This window comes from Saprolegnia diclina (assembly GCF_000281045.1).
Source record: "Saprolegnia diclina VS20 unplaced genomic scaffold supercont1.30, whole genome shotgun sequence".
NCBI lineage: Eukaryota > Oomycota > Saprolegniomycetes > Saprolegniales > Saprolegniaceae > Saprolegnia > Saprolegnia diclina.
Window position 1 is genome coordinate 144,588 of NW_008246097.1, and position 16,199 is coordinate 160,786.

Sequence of the window (16,199 nt, forward strand, 5' to 3'; positions counted from 1 at the left end):
GATGCCATTGGCCAAAATGATTCTATAATCCTCGAATGGCATACGTTTAAAAAAACGGTCCAGGCAGCGCTCTCTATTGTTAAGAAACCACCATGGAAGCGACACTGCGCCGCGCCGTCAACGAGTTTTTCTTCCGAGAGACGTGGTCGCCCGCCACGTACGCGACGTTCGCCGTCGTGTTAGTGAGCACGTTCTTTCTCTCGAACGGTCTCTCGCGGCTATTTTTTGGCCTGCTCGACGCCAAGCTACAGCGCTACGAAGCCAGCCGCGCAACCATTCACACGGTCGATACTTGCGAGTCAGCTTCATTCAGCTCACTGCCTTAGTAGGCACCGGATGCCTCGTCGTCCGAGAGCGACGAAACCTCGGGCAGTGGCTCGTCCGACTCGAGCGAAGGCGACAGCGGTGAAGAGGACGAGGAGCCAAGTGTGTTTTCGCCCGTCAAGATTGCAGTGCCACCGCTGATTGAGATTGATGCAAACGTCTCTGACGTACGCGACGTCGAGCATCTCAAAACGCTGTGAAATGAAAAGCATAAATTCTTTAAGTCACGTCGCGACACACTGGAGGAAAGAAGGAGCGACGAGAGGTAAAATAGCAATATCACTAGCAAGCAGAGTGCTCTCTGGGGCCTGGCGATCGCTATCAAATCTCGTAGTTCTTCTCGAGAGACCACAGACGCGGCGCAGCTGAAGCGTACGGCGAAGTGTTGCTGGGCGAGTTGGACGAACACGCTCACGACCGGCATTGGCACGTACCAGCGGATGGCGCCAGAGATCTTCAAGAGCCACGACTACTCGACGGCCGCCGACGTCTACTCGTTCGGTACACCTCTCATCATTAGGGGTAGGTTTGGTTCAGGGGTAGGGGTGCTGCTCGCCGAGTGCTCGACGCACCACGTTCCGTACACGGACCGCACCAACAAGCCGATGAACCAGCAACATGTGATGGCCAAGTGATGGCGGGGGAGCTCACGCCAACGTTTAACGTAACGACGATACCGTCGTGGGTGGTGGACCTCGCGACCGAGAACCTCGATTGGATCCGGACAAGCGCCAGACGATGTTGTCGGTTGCGAGTCGGATGCTCCACGTTGTTTCTTGTGACATTTAAGAGTCTCGGAAGCTATTTCTACCAAACAAACTTTGCTCGTGCTACCTGTTCAGCAGCAACACAATGTCCAACAGACCACGGACTCGATACCGAAATAAGGAGCCACAAACCACCCTCTTGTTCGGCGCTGCTGAGGAGCTTGCGTTTGGCTGCTGTTACGTGTACCTAGCTCGGTACTGAAGGCAGCCTCCAACCCAGCGGAGGCATGGGTGCTGCTGCGATAGTACGAAGCCCGTGCAGTCCACCATCCCAGTAACCCTTGACTAATGACACCATCGATAAACATTTGCAAAGGACTAGATACCATTGTCGTATTATGCTAAGACAGTATTTGTCTCTATGGTTTGTGTACACTAATGCACCATCCAGCTAAGAATAGGCCTCGAAACCCACATTGCGCATGTCCAGCACGGACGGGCTTGGCCTTGGCGCGCGTCGTCGGGCGACCACCGCCGCGCGGCGAACGACGACTCTGGATGGCCTCCACGTTTGTTACTCCATGCGCAGTAGCATATTCACACATTTTGTTTTCGGCTAGGAGAACGTCAAGAAGGGCGTTGCAACCTACGATCAAGAGCAGCGACAGCAGTCGCGCCGGGCAACCTTGGGGCTGGCCCCCGACCCGCGGACGCTTCAAGCCAAGCTCGACGCCCTCTCCAAGCAAGCAGTCTCCAACCGTGCCAAGGTCGGCGAGATCAACGACCGCGTCGGTCGGATCCTTGAAGATTTTGACGACGCAACCACCGACGCGATGCTGCAGTACGACCTCGCGGGCGCCCGCCTGCCTATTGACGAGATACCGTCGAGCCAGGTACGATCTTTTGCTTCCGACTGCCAATACAAACCTGCGAACGCAAGGCAAGCCATATATTGGAGTCGATGCGGGCGTCGCTGCACCATGCTGTCATGGCGCAGGCAGAGACATTGGAAGACATTCCGACCGAAGACACGACGCTGATTCCGTCGACGACCGACTTCATCGACGATGTCCTCGACTCGTCGCGTCTACAACAGCGCCGACTGACGTCAACCGCGCTGCAGTTGAGCAAGCTCACGGGCCTCCAGCGCGCCGAACTCGAGGAGAAAATTGCGCTTCTCGAAGGCGCGCTCTCAGACGCCGAGCATCAGTACGCTACGCTACAGTTCAAACACGCGTGCGTACTTCGCAGGATCAAGGTCATTTCCACTTATAAGCGGCTAGGGCGCTGGGCAAGGACGTGACGCGACTCAGCGCCGAGCTCCAATCCCTCAAACAGACGCAAACCAAGCTCCTCTCCAACCTGAGCGACGCCAAGAAGGAGCGAGAGGCTGCCGAGGTGGCATTGCATCTCGAAGCCCAAGCGCGCGAGGCGGCACTGGACGCTACGATCCGTGGTCTGAAGCGCAAAGAGCTGCAAATGACACGCGCCTTGAGGGAGGCCGAAGACCGCATCAAACAACTTCTCGAGGCGCCGTCCCCCGCCGCTCCCAGTAGCAGCCCCGGGGTTTCACTGCCGCCATTTGCCACCAGTCCTCCGCCGTTCGAGGCCAATTCGCCAGTGCTTCCGACGACACCCAAGCCCGAGAGTCCGCCAAAGCCCACGCTTTCTCGCAAAACCACGTCGCGCGCTGAATCGATCAAGGCAAGTCGTATCTACGCTGGTGCTCCGGTGGTCTACACCCACATGGACACGACTGTGGACGTCGACGGTGCTGCAGCAAAGGACACATCGCCCACGAAGACGCAGGCTGCTCCGTCGTCGAGCAAGCGCATGGCGTCCTCGACCAAGCTCGCTCTGTCTACGGCGCTGCCGCCACTTTCATCACCGCGTGCAGCGTTAACGTCACCACGCACGGGGCCGTCCACGAGCGGCACGAATGCACTTGGCGTATCGACGTTGATCCAACCCTCGTCTCCATTTGCTGCAGTCGCCATGTCAGACTCGAGCGCCACCGTACCGAGTACATCCTCCAAGGTCGACAGCGTCGTAGTTTTTCCGTGTCAAGCGCCCGAGACGGTACTCGGTCAGCGCATTGTCGAAGCTACGCCAAGCCCACCAGTGTCTGCGACAGAGGTGACGGAGGCGTGCGTGACGAGTACCCCTCGGTATGCCTTTCTGAGCCGAGGGCCAACGCACCAAGCGTCTAGCGGGGACTTGCACAATGACACGATACCGGAAGAGGCCTTGCCCAACACCCTTGCGATGCCGGTAGCCATGCAATCACCGACGTCAGCAAGGGACGTACCATCGTGGCGGCTGGTGGCGCACGAGGTGTTGAGCGCCATGTCCGACAGCTTGGTACTGCGTCTGCGCTTTGCAGGGCCTACGCGGCCCTCCGAGTCGGTCTCGGTCCAGCACTGGACCTTGTGTCACTTGGCGACGCACGCTGGCGTCGTCTTTCGCATTTCGGAAACCACGGTGCAAGCCGACGCTTCGGATGGCATTTTTGTTATCGTCAAGATGCAGTTGGGGTCGTCACCAGCAATCGCACTGGACGTCGCCGGAAAACACACAGCAAATCATGCACCAGCGCCCATGCTGAAGCATTTGCACTCGATCACGGCGCTCTCAACCGCGACGCGTAGTGCGCGATCCAGTGGACCATCGGACGACGCACCTTGTTGCACGGCGGTTTGCGTAATTGACGCATCTACCAGCAAAAGCCGCCCCACGACGGCCCGAACCAGCCACGAGAGGTCACTTGTTGAGGGAGGGTACAACGCGACGGGCGAACGCCTCGCTACCACGCATGTAGCGACAGCTGACATGGCCTCGTCCAGCGAGTCGTCGGACAAGATGTTCTCGGCAGCGGTGCCCGCCCACCGCACCGAACTTGTCTTGTGCGATGCCGGTGACATGACCCAAGAACCCGAAGGACGACCGAATGACGCCTCCCCAGCCGCAGGAGCCGCTTACACACCAGCGAATACAGCACCATCTTCAGCGAACCATGCCAGCGACGGTGCAGCATTTGATGCTGCATATCGCAAACCAGCCAGGCATCCGATGGAATCAACGTCGCCGAGTTCAATCGACGTCGCTCAACTGGACCTTGAGCAACGAAATGCAGCGAGGACGACAAGAGAGGCAAGTGGGCTGGACGGGCTAGAGACGACCAGAAACGTCATACCGGAGAGTGCGCGATGCGCGCTTCGACGCTTCTCGGACGATGGGACAACGACCGGTCGCAGTCCCTATCTGTCTCCACCTGAAGTGGCTCGTAGTGGCGTGGGGCACGACGCAGACACTGCATGTCGACCGAGCCGACGTCTCTCCATCGTACACTCGCCTCTCCAGCCTGACTGTGAGCCACCGCGGGTCGCTGACGAGAGCGTCAACATGGCCGAGCGACCACGCACGAGCTCTGGGCCATTGACGCCGTGGAAGACTGGGATGCCGAATCGGGGTCTCTCAATCGGCGACGGTCGGCCGCAAACGCGGCCCAAGAGCTGCGCCTGCTTCAAGAACGCAGACTTTTTCAAAAATTCCGCGCGGCTTTCGAGTCACCACGAGCACTGCCCGCTCGTGGACGAGCCGCGCCGCCGACGCCACTCGCTCGCAGCGACTATGGTGCTCGACAAGACAGTGGACAGCTGTCTACGGTCCCCCGCCAGCGTCAACGTGGTGCAGATCCGGTTTCCGACCAATTCCGCCTCGAACCGGTAGACACACCGACTTACTTGTGTAATATCTATCAATGTATCAGAGCCAGACTGCAGCCCTTGGATTTCTGTCGCGTCCAACGAGCATGCTAACCCATGATGCTAACGCTGAATGACACCCATCACACTTGTAGGGTTTGGGCAGGGATAGGGGTTGAAGTAAATGCAATGCCATCTCGGAATCGGGGACATGCTAGTTTATGCTGTGCACGAGAACAGTCGTAATGTAAAACCAAATTACAGGCTGCATCATCGGCATGCATACACAGCCCCAGCGTCAAGCTGACGTAATGTCACCGAGCTTCACCTTACTTACGTTATAGCGTCATATCGTGATGGTATTCGAGCTACGCCGGGTCGGTACGCGGTGTCAACGACAGCCACATGCCTTGCTCGGGTGTGATGGAGACGCCGACGGCGTTGGGCATGACGCACGGTGCGTCATGCGGACGCGAGACGACACACCGACGCAAGACTGTCACAAGCATCACCATCGCTTCCAGCTGGGCAAAGCGCATGCCGACGCAGTTGCGTGGGCCACCCGAGAAGGTCATAAAGCGGAACGCGCGGTCTTTGGCGGCAATTCCATGTGCGACCGCGTCATCAAAATGGCGTTCGGGCTTGAACTCATCGGCATCGTCGCCCCAGTTGAGCGGCGATCGGTTCACAAACCAAATCGGGATCGTCATGATCGTGCCAGCCGGAACACAATGGTCGTCGAGCGTTAGTGGCGCCTCGAGGTGGCGTATAACAATCGGGCTGGCGGGGAAGAGGCGCATCGACTCGGTGAGGACCGCCGAGACGTACGGCAGTTGCTGCACCGCCTCGTATGTGATGGGCGCCGACGTGCCGACGACCTTGTCGATCTCGGCCACTGCTTTGGCTTGCACCTCTGGATGCGTCGCGAGGAGGTAAAGTGCATACGCCATGCTCGTGCTGATCGTGTCCGAGCCCGCAAGCACAAAGGTAAACACATTGTCTGCAAGCGTGTCGGCGTCCATCGGCGAGTTGTCGGCGGAGGCGGCGTCGACCATGGCTTGGAGAAGATCAGGGTACGTCGAACCCGATGTGCCTGTGTGCAAGGCGTTTAGCCGCGCCTGCACGATCTCGCTGAGAATCGAGCGAGCGAGCGTCGCTTCCTTGACAAAGCGGCGATTCGCATGCGTCGGCACCCAGTGCAAGTGGCTCAGCGGCTTGTGCGCCTCGTCAAAACAGCGTCGGTTGGTCTCGCTCAGGAGAAAGGCGAGCGCTGTCGCCATCGGGTTGTGAACGTCGCGTAGCGATTGCAGGTCGTAGCCAAAGCCCGTGCGTCCGATCGTATCAAGCGCTGACCGCTTCAATAGCGTAAACACGTCCATCGACGGCGTCATTGCCTGCAGCCATATGTCCGTGAAGCTCTCGGCAATGGACGCCATGGCGGGGACCATGTTGGCAAGGTTCTGCCACTGGAAGGCCCGCGAGACGAGTCGCCGATGCAGCTTCCACTCGTTGTGCATGAGCTGTACGATCGACCGCTTCCCGACGAGCCGCTCAATGTGCATGTCAATGACAGGCACGGGCGCACGGTAGCTGGACGCGTTTACGACCTGGCGCACGTGGTCGGCGCGCGTCACGGCGACGCTGGGCTGCGCCATGATGCGGTACGAGACGATGCCGTTGGCATTGGCAGCATCACGGAAGAGGCGCCGCATGCCCGAGAGGGTCGAGAGCTGCATGGCTGCGCCGACGAACGGGACGTGGAGCGCGCTTGGGAACGGAAGGCCTTCCAGAAACGGCACGTTGCGGCCGAAGCGGTGGCACACGACTGCCAGCGCAACAACGAGACTCGCAGCAATCAGGGATGCCACGTCCAGCATGCTTGGGTGACTGTGAGGTCGGCTCAGCTTCTGGCCATCTTGCCTTCACAACCCGAGCCATGTGCAAAGACAGGTGGCGTTGGATTGGTGCATTTTAGCCAATCAACACGCGGCATTGAGATCCAACGATATTTGACCGATCGGTCGGCCCTTCTCTCTCGACTGGCGACTTGCAGCAGCACGAAAGACATTGCCGTTGCATTAATGTACTAATGCAATAGTTACTTGGTAAAGCATAGACAGTCTATCAGCATGTTCACGCGGGACCTCTGTACCAGTGAGAGTGTAGGTCCAAGCTTCCAGTCTACAGAGTAACGACAAAAATGACAACCAAAAGCTTAGCAAGTAGAAGTAGAAGTAGACATTAAACACAAGAAGGGCGATTCGGTCTCCTAACTCTTCGGGCCATTCAAGCACCACGCGGGCACTACGCGGATACGGCTGCGCGCGGCGTCAGTGCGAGCCACATACCACCCTCGGGTGTGATCGAGATGCCGACGGCATTGGGCTCCACCGATGGCGCGTCACGTGGGCGCGTCACGATATATTGGCGCAAGACCGTCGTCAGCACCACGGCGGCCTCCAGCTGCGCAAAGCGCATGCCGACGCAGTTGCGTGGACCGCCCGAGAAGCTCGCGAACCGAAACGCGCGATCTTTGGCAGAAAACCGATCGCAGTCGGACGCGAGGTGGCGCTCGGGCTTGAACTCGGTGGCGTCGTTGCCCCAGTTGAGCGGCGACCTGTTGATGAACCACATGGGCAGCGCTAGCAGCGTGCCCGCCGGCACAACATGATCGCCAAGCACCAAGTCATCGTCTGCGTGGCGGTACGTGAACGGCGCAGGGGCGTAGAGGCGCAGTGCTTCCGTGAGGACCGCCGAAACGTACGGCAGTCGTTGCACAGCCTCATATGTGATGGGCGACGTCGTGCTGACGACCGTGTCGATCTCGGCGACTGCCTTGGCTTGCACGTCCGGGTGCATGGCGAGAAGGAAGAGCGTGTAGGCCATGGCCGAGCTCGTCGTGTCCGAGCCGGCAAAAAAGAAGGTGAGGACGTTGTCGGCGAGCGTCTTTGCGTCCATTGGCGAGTTGTCAGCGGACGCCGCATCCAGCATCGCCTCCAACAGATCATGATGCCGCAAGGACGACGCAGCATAGGTCGCGATACGCGCTTGGATGAGATTGTGCAGCGTAGTGCGAACGGTCCTGACGGCATCGGCATGTCGCCGGTTCATCCGCGTTGGTAGCCAGTAGAGGTGGCTGCTCGGGCACAGCGGCTGCTCGAGGCAGCGCCGGTTGACCTCATTGACGAGGAAATCGAGGGCTGACGCCATTGGGTTGGCTTCATCGAGCAAGGCGCCCATGTCGAAACCAAAGCCAGTGCGCCCGATGGTGTCGAGTGCCAAGCGCTTTAATAGCGGGAACACGTCGATAGCCGGCGTTGTCGCCTGGAGCCAGACGCCCACAAATGTCTCGGCGACCGACGCCATGGCCGGGACCATCGCAGCGAGGTTCTGCCACTGAAACGCACGCGAGATGAGCCGCCGATGGAGCTTCCACTCGTCGCGCATGAGCAGCGAGACCGAGCGGTCGCCCAAGAAGGCTTGCATGTGCATATCAATGATCGGCGTCGGACCGCGGTTCGTGGTCGCCATGTACACTTGGCGCACGTGGTCGGCGCGCGTGACGGCCACGCTGCGCTGCGTAAGAAGCCTGAACGAGACCATGCCGTTGGCGTCGGCCGCATCGACGAAGAGGCGCGTCATGCCCTTGAGCGTCGACATCTCGGTGGCGACACCGACAAAGGGCTTATGCAGCCCCGTCGGAAACGGTAGCCCGGGCAGGAACGGCGCGTTGCGGCCATAGCGGTGGCACACGTAAGCGACGAGGATGACTAGGATGGCGGCGCCAGCAGACGTGACTGATCCTTCCATATACTCACAATGCACATGCTGGCAAGATGCTCAAACGACGTTCGAAATTTGGGACGATCTGATTGGCGCGTGATCGCAGGTCACAGCACCAGTCGCGGGACATGACGTGGCACGCTGAGTGTTATCTGGTTGTGCGTGCACAATAAGAAGCGGAAGGTAACAATAACATCGGACCCCATCGAGCAATAATGTGGTGACCAGCGTCCGGTTGCAGCGAAGCCGACAGGCTAGACGATGTTTGATTGGCCCAACTCATCCAATCAACGAGAGGTATTGCGATCTTCCACAATTCACTTTTGTCACGGACGACAAGAGCATAGTTCACCTTGTGAAAATTGAGATCATTTATAAAGTCGTAGGATGATACAGTGCCTACTCGTCTTCCTTGCAGTGGTGTTGCACGGGACTGCCCGTCTCGGCCCACAAGTTGGCGGGCGTGATCGTATCGAGCTGAAGACCGCGGGACGTGGCCCAGCGCTGAAGGTTCTCCGGAGCGTACTTCATAGCCTTGTTTTGGTAGCGCTCAAACACGGTCTTGTCGATGGTTTCGTTCACCGACGTGTCTTCGTTGATCTTGCGCAAGTGCGTATGCCCGAGCATCATGACGCGCTGCTTCCAGTCGATGTCCATTTGCTCGCTGTCCCGAAGGTGCTCGGTGCCGTCGAGCGTAAACTCTTTCTTGAAGACAAGTCCTTGCTGGATCGCGCACTGCTGCACCCAGCGCAGCGGAATAAACGAGAGCACGTCCGTGGCGGAGAAGCCGCCGCCAATGTTGCTGTGGACGCCGGCAAACCAGCGCTGCTCGACAAAGTGCATGGCCTTTTCATCTTCCAAGGCGACCTCTTGGCTGTCGTCGTCGCCAGAGCTCGTAATTTGTCGGATCGAGTCCAGGTTCATGTGGTCCGTGAAGCGCTTGGGCGGCTCCTCGCAATACATGACTTGAAACGACTCGCGGTGCTCGTCGATCGCCATGGCGTGGACGATGCGGCCAACCTTGGTCGGGTTCTGGCCGTACCGGTGCCGGTCGCTCCGCGGGTCGGCGGCCACAACGTCAAAGATGCCGACAAAGTGGATCTCAATTGGCGTGCAGTGGTTGATCATGATCGCCTCCGTCGTGGTCAGCGACCCCCGCTTCGTCTCGGGCAGCGCGAGAAGCTGGTCTAGAGACCGCGCACTCTTGTTCTTGTGCACGAGCTCGTACTGGTCCCAGAGCTTGTCGACAGTGGCCGCACTGTCGGGCGCTGCGAGACCGCACGTGTCGATGAACCCGAGGAGGGCTCGCACCTCAAACGCTCCGCGGCTGAACCTACGGTATCCAAAGGCATAAGGTGTCGTTACAGTGCAGATTGTACGTACCCAAAAAGGTACACCTTGTCGCCGGGGACGTAGACCTTGGCGAGATACTCGTACACATTGTGGATGATGTCCTTCATGCCCACGGCAAGGAGGCCGCCCGTCAAGTAGGACCCCCACGAGGTGCCAACACCGGGAAAATACTCCTTGATTTGGTCATCGGACGTGGCTGTCGCGTCGTAAAGGCGGTGGACGTTGGTGTCCGACTCGGGCGTGTTCCACGTGCCGTCCATGAAGAGGGCGATGCGCTTTGGGGTCGTCGTCGTCATGAGAGCTCGAGAGTGCAAATTGAAAAATGAGAGCAGAGGAAGCCGTGGTGGGTCGCACGCCAACGGTAGTAAAAACAGAGGTTGATATTCGAGCAATCTTGCAGCTTGGAGGTTGACGGGTGTTTCGAAATTTTACTAAAATTTATCGTCTTGGCGCCATTAGTGGACGCTGCTTAAAATGAGACACAAAGGTGTTTCATGGCGCAACGTGCAGTGCGTTCTCCGCCGTGATAGTTCGTTTCCTCTTTTAAACGTCCGACCACTCGAGAGCGATCGTTAGAGCACCTCGGTGGTGAAGTTACGACGTTCGGCGAGGACCATCGATAGTTCAGAGGTTTATCTTTCAAGGACTCGCATGCCATAGAGGAAATGCAGGTGGACGCTTGCACGATGCACGCATATCTCTTTTCGCCAACCGCATGCGGAAGATTGCGCTGGAGAAGCGTCTGAGAAACCTGGAAACCACTGAACCGCCACGTTGGTTTTTCGAAGGGGCTGTGGCTCGCCACGTCATAGCCCTAGAAACAATATACTATACAAAATGAGATATATTTGAAACGGCACACTTAGTGGGATGCGGACTTGATCGAATCATCGGATTGCACCGCTTGGGAAGAAGAACTTCGGAATGGAGCGGACGAGCAGCGGCAAGGTGGGCGGGCCGCCCGAGCCCTTAGCCCAGGACAGCGACGACGTCAAGATCCACAGCCTCGTGGATCAGGCGCTAGCGAGCGTCCAGCACAAGATCAACATCCATTCGATCCGCAGTCTCTTTAGGTAGGGTTGCCTGCCACCATCGTCGCCCCACGGAAGCCGTAGCTTTATGGGCATTGGCGAGGAGCACCCGTTCTCGGCGCTGCCGCAGGCGCAGCTCGTCCTGCGGCTTCGGCGCAACTTGGAGTACTTCCTCGTCAACTACATCCTCGTGTTTGGCCTCGTCTTCTTCTGCGTCTTGTACGTACCATCTTCCGCCCGGGTACCGTGTCTCATGGCCATCGTAGGATCTTTCATCCGTTTGCCATGCTATGCGGCGTGGCGACCATCGGCGCCTGGGCCACGGTGCTCGTCCAACGCAAGCAAATCCAGCTTCTGCTGGGGCCTAGCTTCAAGATGATCTACGTGGTCTACGGCCTCGCTGCCGGTAGGCGTGCTCCATGCGCAGGTGCCCACATTTGCATTAGGCACAGCGCTCGTGCTCATCTTTTCGCTGCTGTCACCGCTACTGCTTGCGACCAGCATCACGTACAGTGACATCATCTTGCTGTCCAAACCGCACGCAAAACCGTCTTGTCTAGCGGCGTCCTCGGCATCGCGCACGCATTGCTGCGCAATACGCCAGCGTCCGACAAGGTCGACGTCCTCCTCGAAGACCACCCGTAATACACTGTACATCGCCCACGGCCATGTGACCAGAGACACTTCACTCCAACTGCCAGTGTTTTTTACTCCAAAATTGATAATTTCTCAAGTGGCGGACGACGACGGCGCGCCTTTGACCATGCGAACGGTGCGCCCACGGGCGTCATAGCCCATGCGGCACGTGTGCAGCAGCACGTTCTCGACGAGGGGGATCTTGAACGGAAGGTACGGCAGCGACAAGAGGCCATACAACGTCCGGATCCAAAACATAATGTTCTGGCGCTGCCACGTCATATCCAGCAGGCTCTGCGCCGCGAGCGCAAGCCCCATTGTAAAGCAAAACGCGATCGTCTCGTAGCCACAGAGCTTCATGAGGTACCCACCCCGGTCCATGTGCAGAACATTCCCAAACATGTCTTGGTACGTCGTCTTGGGCGCCGTCGCGTGCTTGGGCGAGAGCACCGTCGCCGTCGACGGCCGCTCCGTGTACGGGAGGTAGAAGAACGCGACCCAGACCAGCGCCGTTTGCCATAAAAAGAAGAGCGTATTCCACGGCGACAGCATCGGCCCGTCTACATAACATACTGAGATGCCACGGCGAGAAGTACGAAGGAGGTACAGAGATCGCAGACGCCCATGGTGCCATAGAGCGCGCATGCAATGTACTTGGCGACGCCAAGGATGGTCGAGCCCAGCCCCAATGTGAGGAACTGACTCGTCTTGAACCCAATGATGAACTGGCACAGCTGGTGCTCGTCGCGCTTGTCCTTGAGGACGAAGAGGAGGCACCACCACGCTTGCCCAATGTACGGAAGCATCCCGAGGATGGTAAAACTCCACCAGTAGGGGTTCTTGAGGCAGCGCCAGATCGACTGGTCGTACGGGAAGAGGTTGTACAAGATGCACGCGCGGGCATTTGCCCATGAACTCGCCGCGCGCTGGGGCAGCGACTAAGAAGTGATAAGACAAAAAAGGTGACTACTCGGGTCTGTACAGCTGACGTCGCGTCGCCCGACTCGGACGGAAGGCGCTGGAGCGGCGGCGTCGTTGTCGTTGCGACGAAGAGGTCCTTTGTCTTGCGGAAGAGCTCGAGTTTGACATCAGGTAGAAATTGATCCACAGCCACATCAATGTTGGACTACCGCTGCTTGAGAACCGAGGGTATGTCGAGCGTCGCCTACCTGGAGGTACAGGGGCATGTCCTTGTCCTTGATCGAGTCCTTGAGACGCTCGGCAAAGAGGTCGAGCGCGCGCTCCAGATACCGGCGCACGGCGCGGTGCATCGCATTCTGCATCCCGCCCTTCGTGTCGACTGCCATCTCGAAGAGCTTGTTGCCCATGAGGCTCAGCGTCGACCGGCGGCGCATCGGTGGCAGAACGTTGGTACGACTAGCGTTGTGCGAGTGCGACGCGGCGATCGAGATGGCCTTGAGCATCGTCGCAAGCGGAAATTCGACCGGGAAGCGCTGCGCGTACCCCTGGGCGTGTTGCGTCAGGTCTTGGAGCGCGTAGGCATCGCCTCCGAGAGTCGTCGCTAGGTCGTCCCAGAACAAGTTGATGCGCGCGCGCTCGATGGGCGAGAGGATGCAAGGCTCGTCGCCATGTGCGAGGGTCTCGAGCGCCTCCTCGACGGCGTCGACCGCGATGGTGGACTGGCTCGACAGGCGCAGCGACGGCCGCGCAGGGGAAGCCGGAAGAAGCGGCCTCGACGCATCGTCAGCGCTTCGTTCGTCATCTTCGTCTTGCGTCTCCATGACGAGGTTGAACATGGCCACGCTGGCCGAGAAGGCCGCGGCGCCGCAGGCGACTTGGATCACCCAGCGCTGCCGAAGCATTCCGGCTGTAGAAGGTGCAATGACAAAACATGGTGTTTATTTAAAATAGCATGTCAATATAAGGTACTCATCGCTCCAAAAAGACAAAATAAGGTCGAGCTCCAACTTCAAGTTGGCCGCTCGTGCATCGGCGCGTCGATCGTGCGTCAAAGGAGCCGACACGTCACGCACTATCATAGTACCGATCTGCCGTCAACGCGACTACTTACTAGAAGCGCGCTGCGTCCGTATATCAAGTAAACGTAAAGACGGAGACTCGCAACGCAGGTCCTTTGTGCCAACTGCAATTTCAAGCGCCAACGACCAAGTGTACATACTCTGGCCGCAGCCCTGGCTTTGGCGTAGAGCCAGCGACTTCTGCGGTAAATCCCACTCTCTTCAAGGCACGACGCAGTCGTACAGCGAAAAGGGCAGGAAAAATGATCTGCAAAGCTATCTCGAAGCGGCTGCAAGCCAAGAAGCTTCCTTGGTTCTTGACGTAGACAACGACACCGTGCGTCACTCGACGACCCACGACCGATGCTCGACCGTTGAATCCACAAGGACATCGAGGTCAAATTTTCACAGGATACAAGAGGCGCCGCCAACACCATGGACGTTGTGGCCGCAGACGTCGGACGATCTCCGCCGCCGCGCCGCGTCATGGGCAATGCTGCGGAGAGTCGCATAGAATCTCGCCCCCGTTTGGTACTGCCTCGTCAAACGTGCGGTCCGCAGCGCTGTCCATGGACGCGTCTGGCTTCCGCGAAGGTTCGGCACGCCACAACGTCGGCTCGTCACTGCGACGCACCGATCTCAAATTAAAAATTAAAAAAACAAATGTCGCACACTTGCGCGACACAACGCGAGCTTGTTCGACAGTTCATGGCCCATACAAACTTCAAGATCTCGAGTCGGTGCCATCGCGAGAAAAGGTGCTAAATGCATAATCTCGGATGCTTGATGATCCTCTGGTCTACAAGCAACTTCTCACTTTTGAATTTGCTCAACGGCACGCACATCCGCGATACTACTATCTTCAACATGCCCGCGTCGAACCCCTGGACCCTCAGCACGCTTCCCATCATTGGCACGGCCAAGAACGACAATTCGACTTGCCAGTCGTGCAAGCAGTGCATTCCCCAAGGCGCGGTCCGCGTCGGCCTCATCTTCCACCACCTCAACGGGTACATCGCGCTCGATTGGCACCACTTGACGTGCTGCGAGACGCCTGCGCAGCTCCCGCAAATCGAGGGCTACGAACTCCTGAGCGCCCAAGCCCAAGAGCAGGTCCAGCATTACATTGACCAAGTCACCGTGTCGTGAATGCTTGGCGACGTCGACCATTGTGTCCATTGCTCCGTCACTGGAGTCTGAACCCCGAGGCAAGCGCCGCGTACGGGCGCCCACACCTCTCACAACCTCACGCTCTGCGCTGACACGCACAAGTACCGGTAGATTGCCGACTCTCAGAAAGTCAAACTCAGTCAATGAATATACTTGAAATACATTTGAAACAACAATTTGTGATCGATTGAAGAATTTTGGCTCACCCGAGCAGCTCGTACCCCACGGTCGAGCAGCTACAAGGTACTGTACAGCTGTAGTAAGTCATAACCAATCGTGCGAAAGCGACCAGAAAATGAAAAAAGGCTGTGATCCTGACATTGACTCTTGGCTCCACTCTGTGAGCAGTGGGGTCAACGGAAGCTAAAACCGAACGAGCCACGGGGAGTCCTAGCACTTGGTATCAACGCAAACCTCGAAAATTTGATTCGCGTGGCCGATGCACCACTTTAACGAACGAGCCACGACCGCAGCTACAGCGACGTGGCAGCACCCAGAGTGTTGTTCGGAGGAGACATCTCCTTCAAAGGAGCTGTCGATACACCGACGAACAAGTCGATTCCGAGTTTGCAGGTGGCGTCTCGCATCGCGACATCCGCTGGCCATTTTATGATTTCACAAAATAAAATAAGATTGGAGTTGTTTTAATCGTGGAGCTTAGGACTAAGACAGCGTAAGACTGACACCTTAGTGTATCCACCGTATCGTGACCAAGTGGCTTTCCAGCACATACAAATCCCAAATGACTTTGCTGGCGAAAGGGACACCCGCCCAGCTCTCCATGACATGTCCCGAGACAATACAATTTCCAAGTGTAGCAAAAGGGCGTCCGCCGCCTCTTGATGGCAATTGGTCGCTTTCGTGTGCGGCGCACCCAGTTGGCGAGACAAAGGAGCCGGTCGTCGAATGCGCTTCCAGGCGCCAGCTCCTACGCCTTCTATGATGCGGTAGTAACGCGTATTGGGCCGTGCAGCTCACCATCAGCACTTCGCAATTTCGATCCACCCGCCATGACCCAGAATCCGTGGACGCTCAACACCCTCCCGGTCATTGGCACGGCGACGACCGACGGCTGCCTCTGCCAAGCGTGCAAGGAGAACATCTCGCAAGGCGACATCCGCGTCGGCCTCATCTTCCACCACCTCAACGGGTACATTGCGCTCGACTGGCACCACTTGACGTGCTGCGAGAACCCGTGGCATCTCCCGACGCTCGAGGGCTTTGATCTTCTCAACGACAAGGAGAAAACTCAAGTGCACGCGTTCATCAAGCAGAGCAAGGTCGGCGCGTAAAACCGCACGTCATGCTCTCGTGTCTTTGTTGTCTGTCCGTGCGCGTTGCTGTCGCGTCCAAAACTTGTTATTTAAACTGTGAAATGTACTGCCTGCATGCAAGTGTAAACTCGAGTCGTACTAGTTCCTAGCGCAGTCATCTATCGTGCTTCTTCACGCAACCACAGCGAACGCGTGGCAATCTCATTTCGCACCTCTCGCCCCAGTAGGAACTCGCCCC

The 16,199-nt window shown here is 57.9% G+C and overlaps 10 protein-coding genes across 10 annotated transcripts; 6 read left to right on the top strand and 4 right to left on the bottom strand.

The window, feature by feature from the left end:
• The first annotated feature begins 83 nt into the window (after nucleotides 1-83).
• Nucleotides 84-594, top strand: SDRG_09394 (hypothetical protein). Its single transcript, XM_008615326.1, has 2 exons — nucleotides 84-284; nucleotides 330-594. The coding sequence occupies exons 1-2, from the start codon at nucleotides 93-95 to the stop codon at nucleotides 522-524; spliced, it is 387 nt and encodes a 128-aa protein (XP_008613548.1). The 5' UTR covers nucleotides 84-92; the 3' UTR covers nucleotides 525-594.
• A 170-nt stretch (nucleotides 595-764) lies between these two features.
• SDRG_09395 (hypothetical protein) lies at nucleotides 765-959 on the top strand (the record flags this gene model as incomplete). Its single annotated transcript, XM_008615327.1, has 2 exons — nucleotides 765-825; nucleotides 868-959. 2 exons carry the CDS (start codon nucleotides 765-767, stop codon nucleotides 957-959), a joined length of 153 nt encoding a protein of 50 aa, XP_008613549.1.
• Nucleotides 960-1,513: 554 nt separating this feature from the next.
• Nucleotides 1,514-4,760, top strand: SDRG_09396 (hypothetical protein; the record flags this gene model as incomplete). Its single annotated transcript, XM_008615328.1, has 7 exons — nucleotides 1,514-1,600; nucleotides 1,652-1,924; nucleotides 1,972-2,267; nucleotides 2,315-3,675; nucleotides 3,850-3,945; nucleotides 4,319-4,347; nucleotides 4,392-4,760. 7 exons carry the CDS (start codon nucleotides 1,514-1,516, stop codon nucleotides 4,758-4,760), a joined length of 2,511 nt encoding a protein of 836 aa, XP_008613550.1.
• A 223-nt stretch (nucleotides 4,761-4,983) lies between these two features.
• Nucleotides 4,984-6,661, bottom strand: SDRG_09397 (hypothetical protein). Its single transcript, XM_008615329.1, has one exon. It carries the CDS (start codon nucleotides 6,610-6,612, stop codon nucleotides 5,104-5,106), a length of 1,509 nt encoding a protein of 502 aa, XP_008613551.1. The 5' UTR covers nucleotides 6,613-6,661; the 3' UTR covers nucleotides 4,984-5,103.
• Nucleotides 6,662-6,936: 275 nt separating this feature from the next.
• On the bottom strand, nucleotides 6,937-8,545 carry SDRG_09398 (hypothetical protein; the record flags this gene model as incomplete). The annotated part of the gene is made up of 1 exon (XM_008615330.1): nucleotides 6,937-8,545. The coding sequence occupies one exon, from the start codon at nucleotides 8,543-8,545 to the stop codon at nucleotides 7,040-7,042; it is 1,506 nt and encodes a 501-aa protein (XP_008613552.1). The 3' UTR covers nucleotides 6,937-7,039.
• Nucleotides 8,546-8,862: 317 nt separating this feature from the next.
• SDRG_09399 (hypothetical protein) lies at nucleotides 8,863-10,301 on the bottom strand. Its single transcript, XM_008615331.1, has 2 exons — nucleotides 9,902-10,301; nucleotides 8,863-9,851 (listed from the first exon to the last, which is right to left on the bottom strand). Exons 1-2 carry the CDS (start codon nucleotides 10,165-10,167, stop codon nucleotides 8,918-8,920), a joined length of 1,200 nt encoding a protein of 399 aa, XP_008613553.1. The 5' UTR covers nucleotides 10,168-10,301; the 3' UTR covers nucleotides 8,863-8,917.
• A 451-nt stretch (nucleotides 10,302-10,752) lies between these two features.
• Nucleotides 10,753-11,898, top strand: SDRG_09400 (hypothetical protein). Its single transcript, XM_008615332.1, has 5 exons — nucleotides 10,753-10,944; nucleotides 10,987-11,121; nucleotides 11,169-11,308; nucleotides 11,349-11,409; nucleotides 11,463-11,898. Exons 1-5 carry the CDS (start codon nucleotides 10,796-10,798, stop codon nucleotides 11,545-11,547), a joined length of 570 nt encoding a protein of 189 aa, XP_008613554.1. The 5' UTR covers nucleotides 10,753-10,795; the 3' UTR covers nucleotides 11,548-11,898.
• Nucleotides 11,580-13,367, bottom strand: SDRG_09401 (hypothetical protein). Its single transcript, XM_008615333.1, has 4 exons — nucleotides 12,708-13,367; nucleotides 12,521-12,664; nucleotides 12,146-12,476; nucleotides 11,580-12,098 (listed from the first exon to the last, which is right to left on the bottom strand). Exons 1-4 carry the CDS (start codon nucleotides 13,359-13,361, stop codon nucleotides 11,632-11,634), a joined length of 1,596 nt encoding a protein of 531 aa, XP_008613555.1. The 5' UTR covers nucleotides 13,362-13,367; the 3' UTR covers nucleotides 11,580-11,631.
• A 910-nt stretch (nucleotides 13,368-14,277) lies between these two features.
• SDRG_09402 (hypothetical protein) lies at nucleotides 14,278-14,874 on the top strand. The gene has a single exon (XM_008615334.1). The coding sequence runs from the start codon at nucleotides 14,283-14,285 to the stop codon at nucleotides 14,664-14,666; it is 384 nt and encodes a 127-aa protein (XP_008613556.1). The 5' UTR covers nucleotides 14,278-14,282; the 3' UTR covers nucleotides 14,667-14,874.
• A 707-nt stretch (nucleotides 14,875-15,581) lies between these two features.
• On the top strand, nucleotides 15,582-16,093 carry SDRG_09403 (hypothetical protein). The gene has a single exon (XM_008615335.1). The coding sequence runs from the start codon at nucleotides 15,698-15,700 to the stop codon at nucleotides 15,977-15,979; it is 282 nt and encodes a 93-aa protein (XP_008613557.1). The 5' UTR covers nucleotides 15,582-15,697; the 3' UTR covers nucleotides 15,980-16,093.
• Nucleotides 16,094-16,199: the final 106 nt, after the last annotated feature.